General features: G+C 47.2%; 1 protein-coding gene and 1 long non-coding RNA gene across 8 annotated transcripts in view; one reads left to right on the forward strand and one right to left on the reverse strand.

The window, feature by feature from the left end:
- Positions 1-19,602, forward strand: part of SGSM2 (small G protein signaling modulator 2) — a 145,119-nt gene that overhangs the window by 115,496 nt on the left and 10,021 nt on the right. For 4 of the 7 annotated variants that reach the window (XM_038375593.2, XM_038375595.2, XM_038375594.2 and 1 more), the window contains exons 12-21: positions 1,199-1,333; positions 5,290-5,440; positions 7,423-7,487; positions 8,025-8,170; positions 9,812-9,940; positions 13,438-13,620; positions 15,219-15,632; positions 16,724-16,848; positions 18,385-18,467; positions 18,974-19,083. In XM_038375593.2, coding sequence (XP_038231521.2) covers positions 1,199-1,333; positions 5,290-5,440; positions 7,423-7,487; positions 8,025-8,170; positions 9,812-9,940; positions 13,438-13,620; positions 15,219-15,632; positions 16,724-16,848; positions 18,385-18,467; positions 18,974-19,083 — 1,541 coding nt within the window. The remainder of the gene's footprint in view (positions 1-1,198; positions 1,334-5,289; positions 5,441-7,422; positions 7,488-8,024; positions 8,171-9,811; positions 9,941-13,437; positions 13,621-15,218; positions 15,633-16,723; positions 16,849-18,384; positions 18,468-18,973; positions 19,084-19,602) is intronic. The other 3 variants (XM_038375596.2, XM_043499373.1, XM_038375597.2) reach the window with 1 other exon arrangement.
- On the reverse strand, positions 5,437-19,011 carry LOC122456978. The gene is made up of 3 exons (XR_006276204.1): positions 18,893-19,011; positions 9,068-9,288; positions 5,437-7,137 (listed from the first exon to the last, which is right to left on the reverse strand). It is a non-coding gene; the product is annotated as an uncharacterized LOC122456978 (long non-coding RNA).

A 19,602-nucleotide genomic window follows, 5' to 3' on the forward strand; every position in this document is an offset into this window, starting at 1 on the left:
AACCTGTAACCTAAGCTCTGCCACCCTGGGCTTGGGCCCCAGGTAGTGGGGCTCGGGCTTTGGCCCTGGGGGGTGGGGCTCAGGCTTTGGCCACAGCAAGTCTAAGCCAGCCCCTGGTGACCCCATTAAAATGGGGTCCCGACCCACCCTTTGAGAACCACTGCTATAAAATCTTCATTGCCCCAAACAGAGATGGAGAGTCCTACTCTCGGAGCCACCCTGTGCTCTCCAGTTGAACCCTGTGCAAAACTTTCAAACAGAGACCAAATGCAAAACAATCCCCATGGCTAATCCAACAGCAATTCTGCTCCAAAAATGAAGGGTGTTTCTATTGCACCGGCAGCTTCCTAGCAAGATTGTTGTTAAAAAGAGAAAAGATTAACACTAACCATCAAAAAAGATCCTCCCTCAAAAAAACCAACACACCCAAAATCCTGCAAGCCCAATTTTCCTGGCATTCTCTACTGAAGTTTCACAATAAATAGGGGGGAGAACCCACCCCCCAAAACTCCTTCCTCTCTTCTGTGAATCTGAACTCTCTATATACAAGAGATCTTGCACGCTGGTTCTCTAGCAGTGGGTTCATTTTCACGTCCATTGGTGGAGAAGCTAGAAAGTAGCAACATCCTGAGATGTTTGGATCACGGTCCCAAGTTTAAAGGGGATTTGGATCCAATGTTCCCATTCAGGTTCATCACAGCTCGAAAGTGGCAAAATCAATTAAACACTTACCCTGCCCACTTCCCCCATCCCCATCCCGCCCCTCAGAATAGGCCATAAGGAGCCAAGCTTTAGCCTCAACCCAGCCTGTGAGGGAATGTCTACGCCACAATAAAACACCCACTACTGCTTCTTGTCATCTGACTCAAGCTCGCGGGGCTATAAAACTGAGCCTGAGCTCTGGGACCCTCCCTCCTTGGGGCATCCCAGAGCTAGGCACGCAGTCCGCTCCCACCAGCAGGAGGCACTGCAGATTGTGTGGACACATGCAGCTGTTAATGTCTGGTTGAAATCTGGCCCATGGAGTGCGTGCTCTTCTCCTTGAGAAATGTCTCTTCCCCCACCCAGGCGTGGGGGAGTTCCCAGGGTCTCTCCCAAGCTCCGACTCCTCTGTCTGTGTTGAACGTATCCTTTGAGACTTCTCCTAGAACCAAGTCCTCTCTTCTTATGCTCCTCTTTCACTATTTTCTTTGAGCAGTAACTATTAACTACCACCACTTAGCTGCCAGCCGCTCTGCCTCAGTCGATGACGACGAGGAGGAGGAAGACCGGCTCCACGCAATGCTCTCAATGATCTGCTCTCGGAACCTCACAGCTCCTAATAGGATGAAAGGTTTTTATCCACCGCCCCCCCGGCCCTGTCCCCTCAGTGCTCTGTGGCAGCGTCGCCCCAGTGATGCGTACAACAGTGTTGGCATTATGGCAAGACAAATGTTTTTCATTCACATCAGGGGTGGGAAGGCACCCAAAAGCCGGGGGAGCAGGGTTAGCAGCACCTTTCCTCCCCATCTCAAGGTAGGATCCATGACAATGAACGACAGAGCCGTCTTGCTTCCCGAATCTTCCTCCCCCAGATTCCCGTCTTAAGAGTTAAGACACGACTCATGGTGTGTGCTCATACAGGGAAGTAAGCGGAGAGAAGGGGGCCCCTTACTTTGCTGCATGGGAGGTGGTGGGCTGGGGGGAAGGTATGGGTGAGGAGCCCTCCATCTGTCCAGCTTAAGAGGTAGCAATAAGTAAGATGCACTGAGTAAAGGGCTGGTACAGGTTATGCCCCCTCAGCTCGTGCGGGGAAACAAGAATCAAATTGTAAATTAGAGTACATCGATACAGCACAAAAGGACCCCGGCAGCAAGTCTCAGGGTGACTGTACAATCTACATTTAAATACACATGGAGACTTGAACAGACCAAGCAGCTTTTCAGGCACGAGTGCCCTCCTGTCCCCATACTGTGTGGATTTCAAACGATCGGTTACCGTATTCCTTACTGTACAACAGGCTCTGCTCCCATCAAAAATACAGCCCCGTTTGCTCACCCTCAACCTATTCATAATGATATGCTTGTTCACACCAGCAAACTTTTATCCCAGCAGAGATGAGCTAATTGGCAGATGATCAGGCCCTGGCTGTATAGTTTTGGAGACTTAGAATCTCTCCTGTCTTGAAGGAGGAAAGTGACGGGCATTCAGCAGAATTCACCCTGTGGAGCAGAAAACCGTCTGCTGGCCAGATGGAATTCTAAAGCTCCAGAAATGAAGCTAAGTTGGCTCAAAAATAGATCAAAAAGAAAAAAAAATTCTGCAAAAATGGTCATTAAGATTTCCTTTGTGGAAATATTCAGCTCGGTTCTACTCAAGCATGACCTCTCCCGTGTTCATGGCTGTCCCAGGACTAAACTCATTCAAGAGACACCCCCCTCCTTCCTTAGCTGCTGTATCTGTCGCTGTACAATTTCCATGTCAACAGTCTTGGCTTGGAGCTGTCGTGTCTTCAGGTGCCATAGATTTAACACACGCTTCCTTTAGCAAAAGAAAATTCGTAGACTGTTGAGTGATTACAGGAATCCATTTTTTCCTCATTCCTCAGAGCTTTTACATGCCTTTAAATACAGAACAATGGGTTTAGTGCTAAACAGATATCGTCCCTGGCTTGGTGAGGTTACCTATAGGAATGAGAGGATAACTGCCCTTGATCCATTCTATTTTGGCTCTCTGCGGGACTGCCATGATGCCATTGTGTTGTTATGTGGACTCCTGTCCACTGTGATCCCCATAGGTTGCCAAAACAGTCATTCAGTCTGGCCGCTACTCAGCAGGGCTGGATTCATATTTTACCAAAATGCTCTTAGAGGGGATGGAGAGGAAGAGAACCCCCAAAGCCCTCATCATCTTGTAGGAAGATAGTGTTTGCAGGAAATATCTGAACAGTAGGTTTCTTGTGAAGATGAAACTTGGAAATTACTTTTATGGTAGAAGATCTGTCTGTAACAGCACATGCCTGCAAAGATGCGACTAAAAATATAAGTTAAACGATTACAACTTCAGCTTTGTTTGGTAGCTAATGGATAGTTTTTGCCATCTCTAGCAGAATGGCTTTAAACACTTTTAAAAATAGCTAGCAACCTAGCTAGGACTACATACCATTTGACTAGTGATTCTTGTCTGTGAGCTAGGTTTGATTATCATTTGTCTACCCATCAGTGCTCCCTTGAAATAATGACAACACTGTTGTGTCAGGTTTGCTAGCCATTTTGCTTTTAATTTTTGCAACATGCTTGACTTTTTGCATGTGGCCAAAAGTTGCAGATAAACACCAACAAAAATGAATGAAATGAAGATGCTGTTCACTCTAATTCTTCACAAATTCAGGTACCTTTCATCTGAATCCTTAGGTTCTGTGGGGTTCTCGCCTTTTAAAGTAGATTGTTTCTTTAAAACAAACAAAAAAACACCACCCACTCTTCTTGTCCTTGGAGGGGGAGGAAAAAAAATAATCTCAAAACATTTGTTTGTCCAATGGTTTTTATTTGAACCAAATGAGAAGCTGCAATAAATACTGGGTCATTCAGCTCCTTCCTGAAGAATTAAGGTGAAGAGCATTTTTTCATTAAACTTTGTTTTGTGAAGTGAAATATTCATGACTGCTTCCGCATGAACTTGTGCTTTTTATGTTAACATATATTGTATTATTTCCATGCCGTTAAAATGCTTTATGCTACATTGATGGCTATATCTATATTAAAAATACAGTCCATCTTTTTAAAAAAAAAATGTATTGTTATCTGCAATGGCAGAATGCATGAGACGGTTTGGAAATTCCCCACCCCTGCACTTAACATACATTTTGAAAGCACGACCCAGAGGACCGGACTTGTTTGCACATGTTAATGCAATGAATGACATCCTGTACTCTGCCTTTTGCCTTAATTTAAATCAAGGGTGAGCTGAAAGGCCAGTTATTTATGAAAAGCCCCAGCAGGGATAGGTTAAGAATTTGGGCCATGATTTTCAAAAGCTACTGGCGATTTTTGGGTGCCCAGCTTGAGACACCTTTCAAGGGGGACCCTTATTTTCAGAATGTGCTAAGCATCCACCCTCTGAAAATCAGGCCTCTAAGGTTTGGAATTGGGCACCCAAAATCTCTAGCTACTCATGAAAAACTTGGCCTCTTTTTTTTTTTTTTTTTAAAGTGCTGATCTTGCAACTTGTTTCCATGTGGGGAGAGATTTCAGACACCATGGAAGTTGTGTGTTCAGAGCCTTAAACTCTAGTTTATGCGCTTGGGAGTGATCCGGGGAAGGACAGTGGGCGCACAGGGGCATCCCGTTCACGTGCAATGTTCCAGAACAGCACCCTAGATTTAAAGACACATGGAAAATACCGTTAGGATTGATGCGTTACCTTTGTGCTCATGTTGGTTTTGCAAACCAGGCTTTGGCTGAGGCCAGTTAAAAAAACGCACTCAAGGAGGGGGCATTGTGATGATGGGTTGATAGCACGGTTCTAACTGCAAACCATTTTACTCCCAGGAGAGTTAGAGTGGCACTCAGGGCTGGATTAGCTTTCCATCGCTGTGAGTAACTGTTTCAGGATCAGATCCCAAATGACCGGATCAAGAATGGAAAAGTTCAGACCGTCTCATTTTGAGAGCGAGCCTATTTTTACTCTGGAATTAAACCCACAGGATCTTTCGCTGTAGCTCAACCAGAAATTATGGACTCACTTCAGGAATTATTGGGTGAAGTTCCCTGGCCTGTGGTATACAAGAGGTCAGACTAGATGACCATCATGATCCCTTCTGGCCTTAAAATCTATTACTGTAGTGTCAGATTAAAATTAGCTCCCATCTTCGGAAAGCAGAAGAGCGGCCTGCCTCACATCCTGCATTTGAAACAGGCAGGGTGCTGGGCCGTGGGTGCACCTAATGGTTATCTAGGAAACTTGGGGAATCCCCATCACTGGAGGTTTTTACAAACAACTGTCAGGTATGTTTAATGCTGCCTCAGGTGGCTGGACTAGGTGACCTCTTGAGATCTCTTGCAGCTGTACATTTGTATGATTCAATGTAAAAAAAAAAAAAAAAAAAAAAAAAAAAAATTGAGCATGCCGAGGACTTGGCTGGTTTAAATGTGTTAGAGCGGAAAGTAATGTTTTAGGGTCGCTAGTTCTGTCCCTTCCTGTCATCAAGGGTAGAGCCTGCAACAAAGCACCAAGACATCAAGGTGCACCGGGAAGGCAGGGGCAGACAAACATTTATGGCCATGATTTTTTTACCCCCCCTTTCCCCAGACTCCGGCGACATGATTGAGATGCAGGGATTCGGTGCGAGCTTGTTGTCATGGCAGCTGGAACATTGCAGCCAAGGGTCCTCGTGCCTCTCCTGTTCATCGGGCAGCTCTCCGTACGACATCCCCAGCTGCTGCAACTGCATACACGACAGGTAAACGGGCCAGGCCTGGGGAGAGGGCTTGACTCTATCAGCAGAAAGCGACAGTGGTGGATGAGAGCTCTGGGCTTGCTGCCTACGGGGCTCTTTGCACACCGCGCACACACGCCTGCCATCCTGCGCCCGCTTATTAACATAGCCATGGTGGACGTGTCAATGACAACATCTGAGACTGAGGGGAAAAAAAATTCAAGAGTGCCGAAGTCCCCCCTTTCAAAAGGGACCCAGGCATTTAGGAGCCTAAGTCGCCATGGGAAAAAAAAAATATATCAATGGGACACATGCTCCTAAATTCCCGGGTCACTTTTGAAATTGGAAGTTAGGCTCCTAAACCCCGGCACTTTTCAAAATGGTCTTTGATAGGTTTCCTTGGCAGGCGGAGGAGAAGTCACAAGTGTTGCCGTTGCACCTGTTCAGCCAGCGGTCCCCTACCTCCACCCCCCCAAGGCAAGGCCTTGCCTAGGGGGAAAAGTCACCCCAATGCCCCTTGCTCCAAGCAGCAATGGCGAGTTTTATGGGAGAGACGCTTCACGGCTCCCAGGCGGCCCTGCTCCGGGTTACGGGGTGCACACTGTGGAGGTGCTACAGCATCACCAACAACGAGAGAGAGAGAGAGAGAGAGAGAGAACTGCCTCCTTGTCTCTAGGACAGTCTTCACTTTTCAGTCTGTGGTGTAGCCAGCGCAACCAGCGTGCACCTAGAAGAGCCTCCCGCACACCATGTGCTAAGCAGCCTCCCCTCCTGCTCTCGCCACTTCCTTTACAAAGCCTTCTACCGTGTCGTATGGCAGATCACACTTGTTCTGTGGAACAGAAAGGAAGGAGGCTCCAGTGGCAAGGGGACTACTCTGCGACTTGGGAGACCTGGATCCAATGCCCTGCTCTGCCCCCCTCTCAAGCGGTGTTGTGAGGAGACGTACATTAAAAGCTTGGGGAGACACTATAGTGATAGGACCGAGGTGTCTCAATAGCCCCTGATTCTTCTTGCAGTAAACTGGTTTTACGTCCGTGTATGCAAGAGGAGAATCAGGCCTTCTGGGGCTTCTGTTCAGTGCTATATAAATGATCAACAGAAAGAGGTGAGCGCCATCTTCATTTAGCTCATGTTCTCCAAGCCTCTGGTCAGCACAGCGTTTTCCCTGCTGCATCTGTTTCTGTGCTGTGCTCGTCCTTTAGTTTCTCCTGCTTCCCTTGGAAGGTTGCTCGACAATCCTCTAGACTTGCCCGGTGGGAACCACTGGTGTCTAGTCGCGCCAGTCCAAAAATGCCAATTATTTTTTTTGGCCAGGAATGTTCTAAACTTGTTGGTGTGATGCTTGAACTGCCCCCAGGAAGTTTTGTTTTCAAAAACTCCTGTCATAACATTTTTGGTTTTAAAACTGAATGTTGTTCAGGGTAATTTTCTTTTTTAATTGAAAAACTTGAACCTTTCAATCAAAAAAACCTTCAGCCAGCTCTTATGTCTATGTGTTTAGGTCAGTGATGGAGGGAGTTCAGTTTTATAGACATAGGCAAACCAGTAATCCGTCAAAGGATGCTTACACCCCTATTTTGTCAATGGCGGTGTTGTTGTAGCCAGGTTGGTCCCAGGCTATGAGAGAGAAGGGTAGGTGAGGTAATATCTTTTATTGAGCCAAATTCTGTTGGTGGAAGGTAATAAGCTTTGGAGCTTCATAGAGCTCTTCTTCAGGTCTGGGGAAGGAAGCAGAATATTGATGTGACCTTTGTAATCCACCTGTCACTGTGGTACTGAGTTACCTAAATATTCATGTGGCTTGGGGCAGCATCCCAGGGAGCAAAATAATTTTAAAATCCAAAAACCTATTTCCTGTTGGATTTTTTTTTTAAACCAAACATGTCTTAGTTTGGTTTGGGAAAGGGACAGTGTCTGTAGATCAGTTGGGATTAGGGATGTGTTCCATCACCTTTGATCTGTGTAACCGTAACCCAAGCGTGTTTAAAAATGTCTCCCTACAGAACCCCATTAAAGATGCTGTGTGAAAGCATGAAGAGGCAGATTGTTTCCAGAGCGTTTTATGGATGTAAGTGAGGCTGTTTTCCAAAAGGGACAGTGCATGCAACTCCTGCAGTATCACACACTAGTTTGCGCTTACGAAGTCGGGTAATTGGCCATGTTCAGGTTAGAGCCAAACTATGGGGGAGGCAGTTGAAAGCCAAATCCAGGTGCAAATTTTGCAGGCAGCCCTTCTCTTCATAATGAGCCAAAGCAACCGAGAACTTAAGAGTGTTCAGAATCTTGACCCAAATATCCTGGCTTGGTAATGCCAGCGGGTCTTCTGTGTGCAGCCAGGGAGAACTGATGCTTAAAGCTCTGCATGTTGCAACATACTTTTACTAATACACGTTTGTTTTTTCACTTCCCGGCACTAGATTAAATAGCTGTCAACTTTGCATCCCCCTTCCATTCTACCTAGCATGCACATGGGATTGTAGAGAAGAAAGCTTTGCTTCCAGCTTAAACCGCACCGCTCCATCTTTAAAAGGAGCTGCTGACATAGGATATAATAACCTGCTTGCTTATATGAGATCCTGCCCTTCTATTTCCACCCCCTCTGCAGGGCTTGCCTACTGCCGCCATTTGTCTACAGTGAGAACGCATCTGTCTGCCCTCGTGAACCATTCAATTATCCCGCCTGACAAGCCTTCCAGCGCTGCCGGAGGCCTGACTAAAGAGGTCTGGAGTAAATATCAAAAGGACAAAAAGGTAACGGGCACAAAACCTACCCCCAGTTCATAAAGAGAAAAAGTCAGCACCCCATCTAACTCTCATACGCTGCCTCAATGTCACTCCCTAATTTGGCTATAAATATTTCTAAGGGTCTTTTCAAGTGACCAGTGTTGCCTTCTAAGACTGTACATGAATTCACCACGTGCCAGCTTAGTTCCAATATTTGTGCAGACGCGATTCTCGCTTACACTAAGGCCCCTTTGAATAGTGGAAAGTTGGCGTAAATGGCTGTTTCACTCACCTTAAAGCCCTTTTCGCTGTCAGAATGTCATAAAAGTATAAGGGCTTGTCTACACATGGAGTTGTTCCTGATGAGCTCCGTGTGTGGACACACTTATTCCAGAATAAGAGTGACTTCATGCTGTTTAGCTTAACCCAGCAAGTGGTTTAAGCTAAATGGGAACAGTGCACTCTGACTCCAGAATGTGTCCACGCATGGGGTTAATCAGGAACGACACCACGTGTAGACAACACACAGATGAGAATCAGCCTGGTGTATCTTTAAGCAGGATGAAGGAGATTTTGTAAACTAGGACCATCTAGAGGAACACTAGATCTTTTTGCCCTGCAATTTTAGACATTTAAAGTGATGGGGTTTTGTTGGTTTTTTTTTTTTTTTTTTTTGGACAATCCACTTCCTGATTTTGGGCAGCCCAGAAAGCAGCACTGATGGGGAGAAGACTTGAAAATTTAGGAGCCTGAAAATCTTCGGGAAAAGCCAGTGAATTAGGTTTTTACATGTAGGTTTTGAAGCAAATATAGCACCATTAAAAGTAAGGGCTGGTTTACACTACGGGGTGGGGGGAATCATTCTAAGTTACGCAACTTCAGCTACATGAGCATACGTAGATCTACTTACCACGGTGTCTTCACTGCGGTGTCTCAACAGGAGACATGCTCCCGTTGATTCCCCTTGCACTTCTCATTGAGGTGGAGTACTGGAGTCAACTCTAGAGCGATTGACGGTCAATTTATCGTGTCTATACTAGACCCGATAAATTGAACCCTGCTGGATCAATCGCAGCCGGTCGATCCAGCTGGTAGTGTAGACAAGCCCTCAGTCATTGCCAGCTCTGATGACTGGAGTCCTGTATCTACAGAACAGATGTAGCACAAGCAATGTCAGGGCAAACTTCTGAGTCAGTCTACCTTTCTACTGAGCACATGCTCCATAAGCACCTTCTTAAACATCTGCTTAAGTGCTTTCTTGAATCAGGACCCTAAAGGACTGTCCATGGATTCACACTGTGTGAATTCCTTAGAAGGGCAATTCTCCAAGGCCTGTTTGATCCTTTGCATTGCTGGTGACAGCAAAGGTATAATTTAGCATCTACACAGTGATAGATTCCATGATGGACACCAGTCCAATAGGAACTGACCCATTTTATATAGGCCGCTCAACAGCCATCAAATGGTAAGATCATATTGGGCCAGTTGGGAACCAATGACCTAGAAATAAAAATATCCCATCTGTATCCCATTGCCAACCTTTTTAAGGCTTCTACTGGTTGTGTTTTTTCCATTAGGTGTATTCTTGCAAGTAACTGTAGTGCTTTTATGCAAGCTCAATAGTAAGGTGCATTCATTTTCCCCTCCCCTCTTTCCTGACTGCTTTAGAATTACAAGGAATTGGAATTACTCAAACGAGTTTACTATGGCGGAGTGCAGCATGAGATTCGAAAGGAAGTGTGGCCCTTCTTACTAGGCCACTACAAATTTGGCATGACCAAAAAGGAAATGGATCGGGTAAGTTTCGGCTTCTGAGATTTAAATGGGATGTCGAATTTTTAAATACTAAGAGCACTCTCTAGATGTAATACTTACTCCATTTTAATAAACACTCTCCTAGCATATGGTCTTTAGGGCACCAAAGTCCGTATTTTTGGGTTTTCTCCAGTAGGACTTGGACTTGGGAATGCGAACTCCTGAGTTTGATGCCACTGTGGGCAAGCCACCTGGCCTTCCTGTGCCCGAGTTTCTCTGGAGGATAATTGCCCTCCTAGGGCACTTTTTAAATTAGTGCCTGGAAAGCGCTTTGCAAAGGCTGCGGCACTGAGACCACAGAAGGGCAGCGCATTCATGAACTCACAGCAAAACGTTTGTCCGGGCGACCCAGTGGCAGTTCAAACACGGTATCTTGAAATACCAGGTGACGCACCTGCGTGCGCCCAGGTTTGATGCAATGGTTCAAACTACCCATATAAAGCGTCCGAGACCTGGTGCTACTAAAAAGGGCCATGAGGACTATGTGGGTTTGTCCTCTTTTCCTGGAAGCAGGTAAGATGTGTCTTTAAAAACCCGCCCACCCTTCCTTGGAAATATCATTGTGAAATGTAAATGCTAACGTGCTATTTGTACTACACACACACAGAAAACCCCCACCTTTGCCAAACTAACATCATTTACCACGTTTCAGCCCAGGGCCATTACAAATGGGCTACAGCTCTAGGGTACGGGGGCTGTGATGAAAATTCAGACAGCACAGTGACCATACAGCCAGCAGCCCCACTGCCGTGTTTCCTTAACACGGGGCGCCTCCACCTCAGAAAAGCTACAGGGTCCCATGCAAACCACTGGGCGCGGCTTCCAGTTAGGGTAGACACTGGAGGGCCACCTCGTGCCTTTTTTGTGCCTGAAGGCCAAAGAGCATGTGAGCAGCATCTCCCTTTTTCGAGATGATTTACTGGACTGCGTGAAGTGATGCTGACCTCACACTGCAGCCTCCCAGTGGCCCTGAAGGAGTAAACATGAGGCTGATGGACCTGCGTGTCTGTCCGCAAAAGGCAATTGTAGGAGAGCAGCCTGAAAGCTAAATGTGGCGGCGGGTAGGGGAGAGTCTTGTGTGGTTTGTGTCTGGCATAGGCCTCAGTGGGAGGAAAGGGCAGACAGAGGGATTGTGCGAGCATGTGGTGAAGCGCTCGTCAGAGCAGGCGCTCCAGAGACTCCCCTCATGCGCCCGTGTCTGTACCGCTTCGCCAGGCTGCCATTCTTGGTAAATTCGAGCTTTAGCAATGGCGAGGTTGGTAACGCGCCGCAGTGCCTGTGACATGAGACGCACGTGTCCCTCAGCTGCCAGTCTGTCTTCTCTCCTATTAGACACTAGTGACCAGAGAGAGAGTCCAGATAACTCCACCTCTGTCTAATTTGCCAGATTGCAATCAAAAGGGGAGACAAGAAAGTACCAGTCCCCTGGCTTTCATTTCCTCCAGAGGGAGGTAAAAGCGATGAGTATGGGTAATATTCAGTAAGTAGAAAAACAAAACCAATCTGCATTTATCAGAAGGGGACTGTTTGCCTAGTGTGTAAATCAGGAGTCAGGACACCTGGGTTCTAGTCCCAGCTTCAGAGGATATGTTTGTCTGCGGGTTACAGCCAGGGATTGGTAATCAGGACAACTGGATTTTATTCCCCTTTTAACATCTGTGCCTCAGTTTCCCTATTTGTAAAATAGGACTCCTACTAAATTCACCCGGGGGTTGCAAGGCGTAAATCAGTGTTTGCCAGGTGCTTTGGGATCCTTAGATAAAGGGTGCCATTGAAGCGCTAGACTGGAAACTCCTTGGGGCAGAGATTGTCTTTGTCCAGCACCTAGCACAGTGGGGCCAAGATCCGTGACCGGGGCTCCTGGGCACTCCCACAACACCAATAATTATTAATCGTAATAATGATAATGGTGCATCGGTTTGAAGAGTCAGCCCCTAAACAAAAAAGGCCTGCATTGAATGGGAGGGAGTATAGGTAAGTGAGAGATCCAAGCAGTCAGAATATCCAGGTCCTCTCTCCAGGTCCTCAACTGAAACCATCACAGATGATTTATCACCTTTGCTTTCTGTACTATCATACCGTCATCCATCAGCGCTGGGCAGCCAGGCTGGGGACACTGTCTCACAAGGCTCTCCTCCAGCCTCCCACTAGCGGTTGTACTTTCTGATTTACCACTCCACAGCCACCTCGCCTGACAGATATCCCCCCAGCTCCCAGGGAGAAGGCTACAGTAGCAACCAGCTGGCAAAGCCCAGAGTCTGAAGCCAGCTCACTATTAGGACTTTTATCCAGCTCTTGGCAAGCAACAGAGCAGCAAAGTTATTGTGTCTCTCCTCGTAGCCAGAGGGTGTTTTTGGTGTCTGACTTGTCTTTCGACAGAGGAAACCAGCAATAGCAAAACCGTACATTACTACTACAAGAACCAGGGCGGGTGCATCTGGCTAGAGTGCGACAGTATCTTAGCTGGAGCTTCCACTGTTAGAATCGCTCTCAGCCGCTGATCTTACAATGAGCTCTGCACAGGCAGTCCCCTGCACTCATGTCCGGGAGCTCACTGCAGGGGCCTAGGTTACAAAGATGGAAGTGGAGAGAGGCAGAAATACAGTAGGGTGCCATAGGATTTGATCAGAGCAGGCCATTGGTCCATCAAGTCACATCTCACCTCTAGATGAGATTTCCGGAGGTGGGCAGCACCCTTCTCATTTATCTCGGGCCAGTCATGAAGTGCTGTATATGAAACGGTTTAAAAAAAAAAATCCTTCCTGCCTTTTTTGGTGGCAGTTTACATGCTGAAGCATGAGATTCGATTGCTCCTATTTAGCATGCCTGATGTTACCGGCCAGCTGCAGCTGTGAATTCTGCCCCTTCACTGTTTCCTTTTCATTGGTTCTAGCTTGACCTGCCCTTGAATTTCACTACAGTCCTTTGCCTCTCATTCTTTCCATGCCCAAGCATGTGCCTGATTCCACTTTGCCCGTCTGTCGAGGTGGTTGTGGCTCCCTCTTGCTGACCTCTCCCAAACAGGAAATGTATTTATCCTCACAACACCCTGTGAGAGGGGGCGGGGCTGGTTACCTCACTGGCCAGATGGGGAACTGAGGCACGGAGAAACTAAGTGACTTGCCCAAGGGAAAATGTCCCAAATCCCAGCTCAGTGATCACAAGACCATCTTTCCTCCTTACACTCGCTCGCGCACGCAGACACGCATGCGTGTGCGCGCGCCCAAACACACACACCCCTGAATTTAGGCTCCCCCCAATTCTTTTGCTGGGGATGGGCCCCATCCTGGAGTTGAGATCTAGACCCCAAGCCCAGTTTTCCTGGAGCTCAACAGGGTTTCAGATCCTGTCTGGCCACCTCACTAGCTTTAATCTCTTCTGATGTGCAAGCCACGCCATCTGGGCCTCTGACTGTCTCGGATGCCCTCCTGCAAGGAGGGTCTAGCATTTCAGCTGCATCTGTCTGTCTTTGTTCGAAGGTGGATGAGGATATTGCTCTCAAGTATCAGAAGGTCATGGCTGAGTGGAAAGCCTGCGAGATCATCGTGAAGCAGAGGGAGAAAGAGTCACACTCTGCCATCTTTGCTAAGTTTTCGTCAGGCAGCAGCATCGACAGCCACGTTCAGCGATTGATCCACAGGGATTCCACCATCAGCAACGACGTAAGTGGTCTTGTTTAGCTCTCTGCTCTCCTGTGCACTCATCCTTAAGGAATGTTGCAGTACAATGGGCGATGCTGGAAATATAGCGCTCATAGGCACAGCTTGGGGCGGGGGGACAACAGTTGCATAGGCACCCTTGGGAAATTGCCCTCTGCATAATTTAGGCAGTCCAGAGAGCTGCTCTCTTCATCCTGGAATCTCTGTCGAGTTCTGGCCTATGGCCCCTGGGCCAAACCATGCTAGGGTATGCAACAGGGCACGTGTAGGGTAGTCTGTAGTTGTTCCTAAGCCTGCAGTGGGGGTATTCTCCCCCAGCTGGCTAAGGGGCTTTTATGGCCTCTGTCTATCACAGCAGCAGAAAATCCCTCTCAGGTAAGAACCTCTGGGGAATGGATTGGCTCAAGGAATTGATAATGGCTCTGAAGATTTGTTTGTCTTTGGGTCCCCAGTTCAAATCCAGCCAAGAGCAATAGTGATTGGCAGTTACTATTCCAGCAACCATGTGGTGGGTCTGTTTCATTTCTAGTAGGCAGGTGCTCAAATCAGAGATGGCCCCAGTGTTTGGCTCTGCCCTCGTCCTTCTAAGCCTAGATGCTGAGCACAGAATAGGCAGGCAGACTGAATAGCCCTTGTGACACAAGGTTAGGCGTTAGCCAAACCGGTAGGCTGTGCGTTGGAGTAGGGGACTTGCGCTGCCCTGGTTATATCTCCAGGGCTGCTAATCTGGCACCTTTCGAAATCACTTAAATTCATGCACATGGATATGTTTAAAAATAAAAAATAAAATCCTAGTCCTCAAAGCTGTAGGAAAAAGTGAGTCACATGGACAGTAAGACTGTACTGTCCAGAACAAACCCACGTTGTTAAAAGGGATAGACGATGACCTAAAAGAGCTCTCCCATCTCTAGCCATCTGTGACTATAAAAGCCCGACCACACACACCTTCAAGGTTAGTCTAAGCTATGCACTTAGCTGACTCCTTATCGTTCAGAAGAGAACTTTACTCGGGTAGCTGAGAAAAGAACTTGTGCCCAAAATCTGTAGCAAGTTTAAAAAAAAAAAAAAAAAGTAGTGAAGTTTGCTTGCCCAACAGAAGGCAGCGCTATGAAACATGAGGTTGAAGGCCAGGATCTCCAGGTTCACGAGTGATTGCTCAGCTTGGATGCCTCCATTTTTGGGTGCCCAACTAGAGACGTTTTATAAAGAGGCTTGGTTTTTCAGCGGGTGAGTGCTCAGAGTCAGGCCCCTTTAAACGCGGCTCAGGTTAGGTGCCCAAAAACTGAGACCTTCGACATCAAGTCATTTTTTAAAATTTAGGACATGGTGTGCAGATCATAAGTTTCTCAGTGGATATTATTTTTAGAGTCCCTTCTCTGGCCATATTCAGCCTCTAAGTTCATTGTAAAAGCTGGGTAGATCCACTCTGTTCAGCTATAATATATACACGCACGGATGCTGCATGGGATAATACACAGATGCTCTACTGACTCGGTGATTTTGTCTGTTGAAATAACCTAGCCACCCACACGAGTTTGGGACTTATTTGGTCTTTCCTTCCCCCCCCCCCCGTCCCCTGCAATCCTCATCACCATCATCAGGTCTTCATATCTGTAGATGAAATGGACTCAACAGAGCGAGACTTAAAAGGTCCAGTTGACCCCTCGTTGACTGTGGTGAACGTCGACACTCCGGTCGCAGTGGCTGCTGCAGAACAGCAGCCCGTGGAATTTGATTCTCCTGATTCGGGGCTGCCGTCTTCTCGGAACTACTCGGTCGCTTCGGGCATCCTGTCCAGCATCGACGACGGGCAGAGTGTCTGCTTTGAGGACGGGGTGGAGGAAGAAGTTAGCGCGGACTTAGAAAGACCAGATCTGGACGTGACCCAGGCTCAGAAAGCCAAGGCGGTGACCTCAGAGCGTCAGGATTCTGTAATGGAGGAACAACTGTGCTCCCGGTTGGATTATTTAACGTCTGGAGAGGACATTGCTTCTGTTTGTGGAGCTGCCTATACAGTAGGTCACTATTTATCGTATTACGCGTCGACCTATGTCTGTAGAGCACTCTTCCTCTCAAAGGCCCTGCATGTATTTCAGACTTCCTGTCAAACAGGATTTAACTAAGGATAGGCCAAAACCAGAACCTAAACTCTTTGAATGTCATGGAGCAGGCGGGAACCCCTGCATCCAAATCCCTCCAAGCTGTTTTACTGCTGGGTTGGATCCGTATCCGGATCCAAATCCAGGAGCAGCCTTTCTTCTGTGTCCAATTCAGAGGTGGCCAAAATCTCAAAGGAACAACTCTTGAGAGTCTGGCGCCATCTGATCCAAATCCTAACCCATGAAACTGCACCCTAGCCCTAATCCGGACCCAACACCACCTGCTCGGATATTAGCGTTGCTATAAACAGATTTAAGCTTTCTTGCTTCTGGCCTGTGTGCCGCCAAAAGCCTGCCATCACCCTTAATAATCCCCTGCACTGCTGAGCTATGCTTGGAAGGCTCAGCAGGGAGAGCAGATGCACTGTACCTGGGACTGTCACCAGCAGTGAGGTGGGTAGCTGTATGTATTTAAGATGTGGGGTGGGATTCTAGGCTTTCTGGGTTCAGTGGAATCAAATCACATCTGGGGTTAAATTCTCTGCTGTGCCAAAATCTTCAGTTCAACGGAGATGAGGGAAGTCAATTCTGGTGCCCTGACTCTCTCTGGGCCAACCTGCACAAGCCCCTGGTCCCCACTGTGTTTCAAGAATCCTAGGGGTTGCTCTAAACTGCGCCAGCTGGCTGCCAAGGGCTATATGCAGCTGAAAATTGCCAGAGCGCACTGTACTGTGGCCATGGCCCCCCAAGATTCCCCCTGTGCTGTTGTGATGAGTGCATGAGCCAGGTAAGTGAGCTCTGGTGCTGCTTCGAGCACCCTCTTGGTGGTGATAATACCTAGCACGTATAGAGCACTTTTCATCTGTCAATCTCAAAGCACTTTCCAGTGAGGTTTAGGGGAACTCAGCTGTATCCAGACATCTTCCTACTTCTTAACTCAGGTTAATCTCTAGGAGCATCTTTTGATTAATAGCAAACGTGCCTCACTGAGTTTTTAAACCTTCTAGATAGAATTACTGGACACCGTTGCCTTAAATCTGCATAGAATCGATAAAGATGTTCAGAGGTGCGACCGGAATTACTGGTATTTTACTGCTGCTAACTTGGAGAAACTCAGAAACATCATGTGCAGGTAACACAGCTTGCAAAACAAACGCTTCTTCTCACTGCACTGCAGCTAACTTGGGTTAATATTCGATAGTGCGTGCCTCTCCCAGAGTGCAGTATGGTATGGCCAAAAGCTAATAGAGAAAGAGAAGATGTGGTCGAATGGATAGTTTAGTGGAGTCCCAGCTCAGCTTCAAACTCTCTGTATCACCATAAGTTTTGTAATGTACTTTGTTCCTCAGTTCCCCACCTGTAAAATGGGGCTAATGCTTCCTTACCTTCCAGAACTGTAGCAAAGATCAAATTAGTTAAGGAAACTGAGGTGCTCAGTTATGAGAGTGATATTTAAGCGGGTGGGAATGAGAAGGATACATTTTCAGATCAAACCCCCTCCAGGCTCCTGGAAACAGTTCAACTAGTATGGAGAGTGCTACCCTATTGAATCAGAGGTCAGTACCATCCCTTTAACAATGTTGCCGCTGGTGGAGTATCCTGCTCCGAGTCCAAAAACTAAAACTTACTTTTCATAAGAAAAGTTTGGACGCTCAGATATTTGAGGCTGTGCATGCATTGTTTGGGGTTTTCCATGGGCCTCTGGATTACAGTTTCTGCATCTAAATTATGTGGTCTGAGGTACATTCTGCCCCTGCCAAGTGGTATTTGAACTCCATACATTGCTCTAAATCTGCGTAGTCTTCTGGCTTTTCTAGGGCATGATTCTGGAAGATGGGGCTGGATTCCCAATACCGGACACGCGTGTCTCCCCATAGGTGCTGGAACTAAGGGTGCTCTTGCACCCCCTGGCTTGAAGTGGTTTCCATTATATATGGAGTTTACAGTTTGGTTCAATGACTCTCCTCAGCACCACCACTATACAAATTGTTCCAGCCCCCCTGTGCCTCCTTGGTTTTTAAGGCAGCTGCTGCCTTTATTTTTGTTAGTTTGTATTTCACCCGGTGGCAAAAGTCCCTGGAGAAGGGAGATTTTTCAAAGCCACCTAAGATTTAGGAGCACAAAAGTCAGTGATTTTTTTTTCTTCCTCCAAAAAGTGATGTGCTTATGTAAATCTCTCCCTCTGTGTTTTGTAGAAATCTAAACACATAATTCACCTTTGCCTCAGGTGGAGCAGGAGAATAATTAGTGTGGCTGACCCCTCTCTACACCCCAGTGTGATGTATTTGTGACTAAACAGGCCGGGGCGCTGGCTGTAAGCTGTTTCCTCATGGAGAATGCCCAGAGCACCTCCCCATAGGAGTTTTTTGGAGCCCGGTATATAATGCAGTAGTAAGTTCTCTCCCTGACGCACAATCCTATAGGCTGATGCAAAAAAGCTGTAAGAGAGGATCTCCTTTTCTATTAAATTGTAGGGGTTTTTAAGGGTGATTTCTGTAAGCACTATTGGCTTCCTCCTTAAGGAATTCACCCACTGGATCTACAGCCCAGCGCTAGACATAGGGCTTTCTATTCGAGTTGGGTCTTAGGTCCACTAAAAACAATCCAGCAGAGAGGGGATTTAGAGACGACGTTTGCTAGTGTCTCTTCTGTTTCTTTCTTCGTGCAGTTATGTGTGGGAGCACCTGGATATCGGATACGTCCAAGGCATGTGTGACTTACTGGCTCCTCTCATGGTTATCCTTGACAACGGTAGGTGGGCCAAGTTTTCCTTTTGTAATGTTTTGCCATCCTTGCAGATTAGTATGAGGTGCCCTTGGGAACACACGGAGTCAAAAATGTACCACATTTCGGAGGAAGCTATGTGCATTATGTAATGGCAACTCCCCCAAACGGAAGCCTGCAGCGTTCCAGTCATCTTCCTGATTCACAATGGCCTCTTGGGGATTCCTTATTTAATCTCCCCAGACTAAAGTTGACTTGTAAACAGAGGTGACAGTATTTTTGTAGCTGCTGGCACTGCAAACTCAACATGGGATCTGAAAATCTAGCTGGGCTCCTTCTGCAATCAGAACAGACATTCCAGTGGCCACCTCATATTTTCACCCGGCACTGGTCATAGGGGGAAAATAACAGATTTGGAAGGAGAAAGCTGCCCCTCCCCACCACCACGTTACCTTGCAGCATCTTGCCATGTCCAGTACAAACATGGATCCCAGGTTTTGCAGCACTCTAATCCATCCACTTTCTATCCACAGATCAACTGGTGTACAGCTGCTTCAGCCACCTAATGAAGAGAATGAGCCAGAATTTCCCCAATGGAGGTGCTATGGACACACATTTTGCCAACATGCGATCACTAATTCAGGCGAGTCCTCATTGGAAAGGAGCTAGAGTTAGGGCAGGGGTAGCGTATTTGTATTGGCCTTCGTGTCCCATTAGCTTGAAGCTGCCCTGCTCTTGGGCACGCTCTTCCTGCTGATGCAATGAGGTGGTAATAGCTCCATTGGGAGGTTAAGCATCTCAGTTCCTGGGTGTCTGCCCTATGCAGTTAGCAAGGGATATTTGGGATCACAGAGTCGTATATATAGCTCTTGGCTGAGCCTCTCTTGTACAGCACAGCTCTGCCCACAGAGAAACGTCCATAAAGTGCATGGACTGACCATCCTATGCACCAGCTACGAAGAGTAGTGATGACAGTTTGGCTACGGGCTGATTCAGTGGGAGAAGGCTCAGGCCCCTGAGAGCAATTGAGAAGGAAAGAACACTGAATTGTCTTGCATTGGCTCAATTTCCTTTGAGCTCACATGCAGGACTTGGACTGAGTGGATCTGTATTCTTGGAAGGCTCTTCTTGCTGTCAACTTTGGGTGATTTATTTAGCCCCC

Source organism: Dermochelys coriacea, chromosome 17 (genome assembly GCF_009764565.3).
Source record: "Dermochelys coriacea isolate rDerCor1 chromosome 17, rDerCor1.pri.v4, whole genome shotgun sequence".
NCBI lineage: Eukaryota > Metazoa > Chordata > Testudines > Dermochelyidae > Dermochelys > Dermochelys coriacea.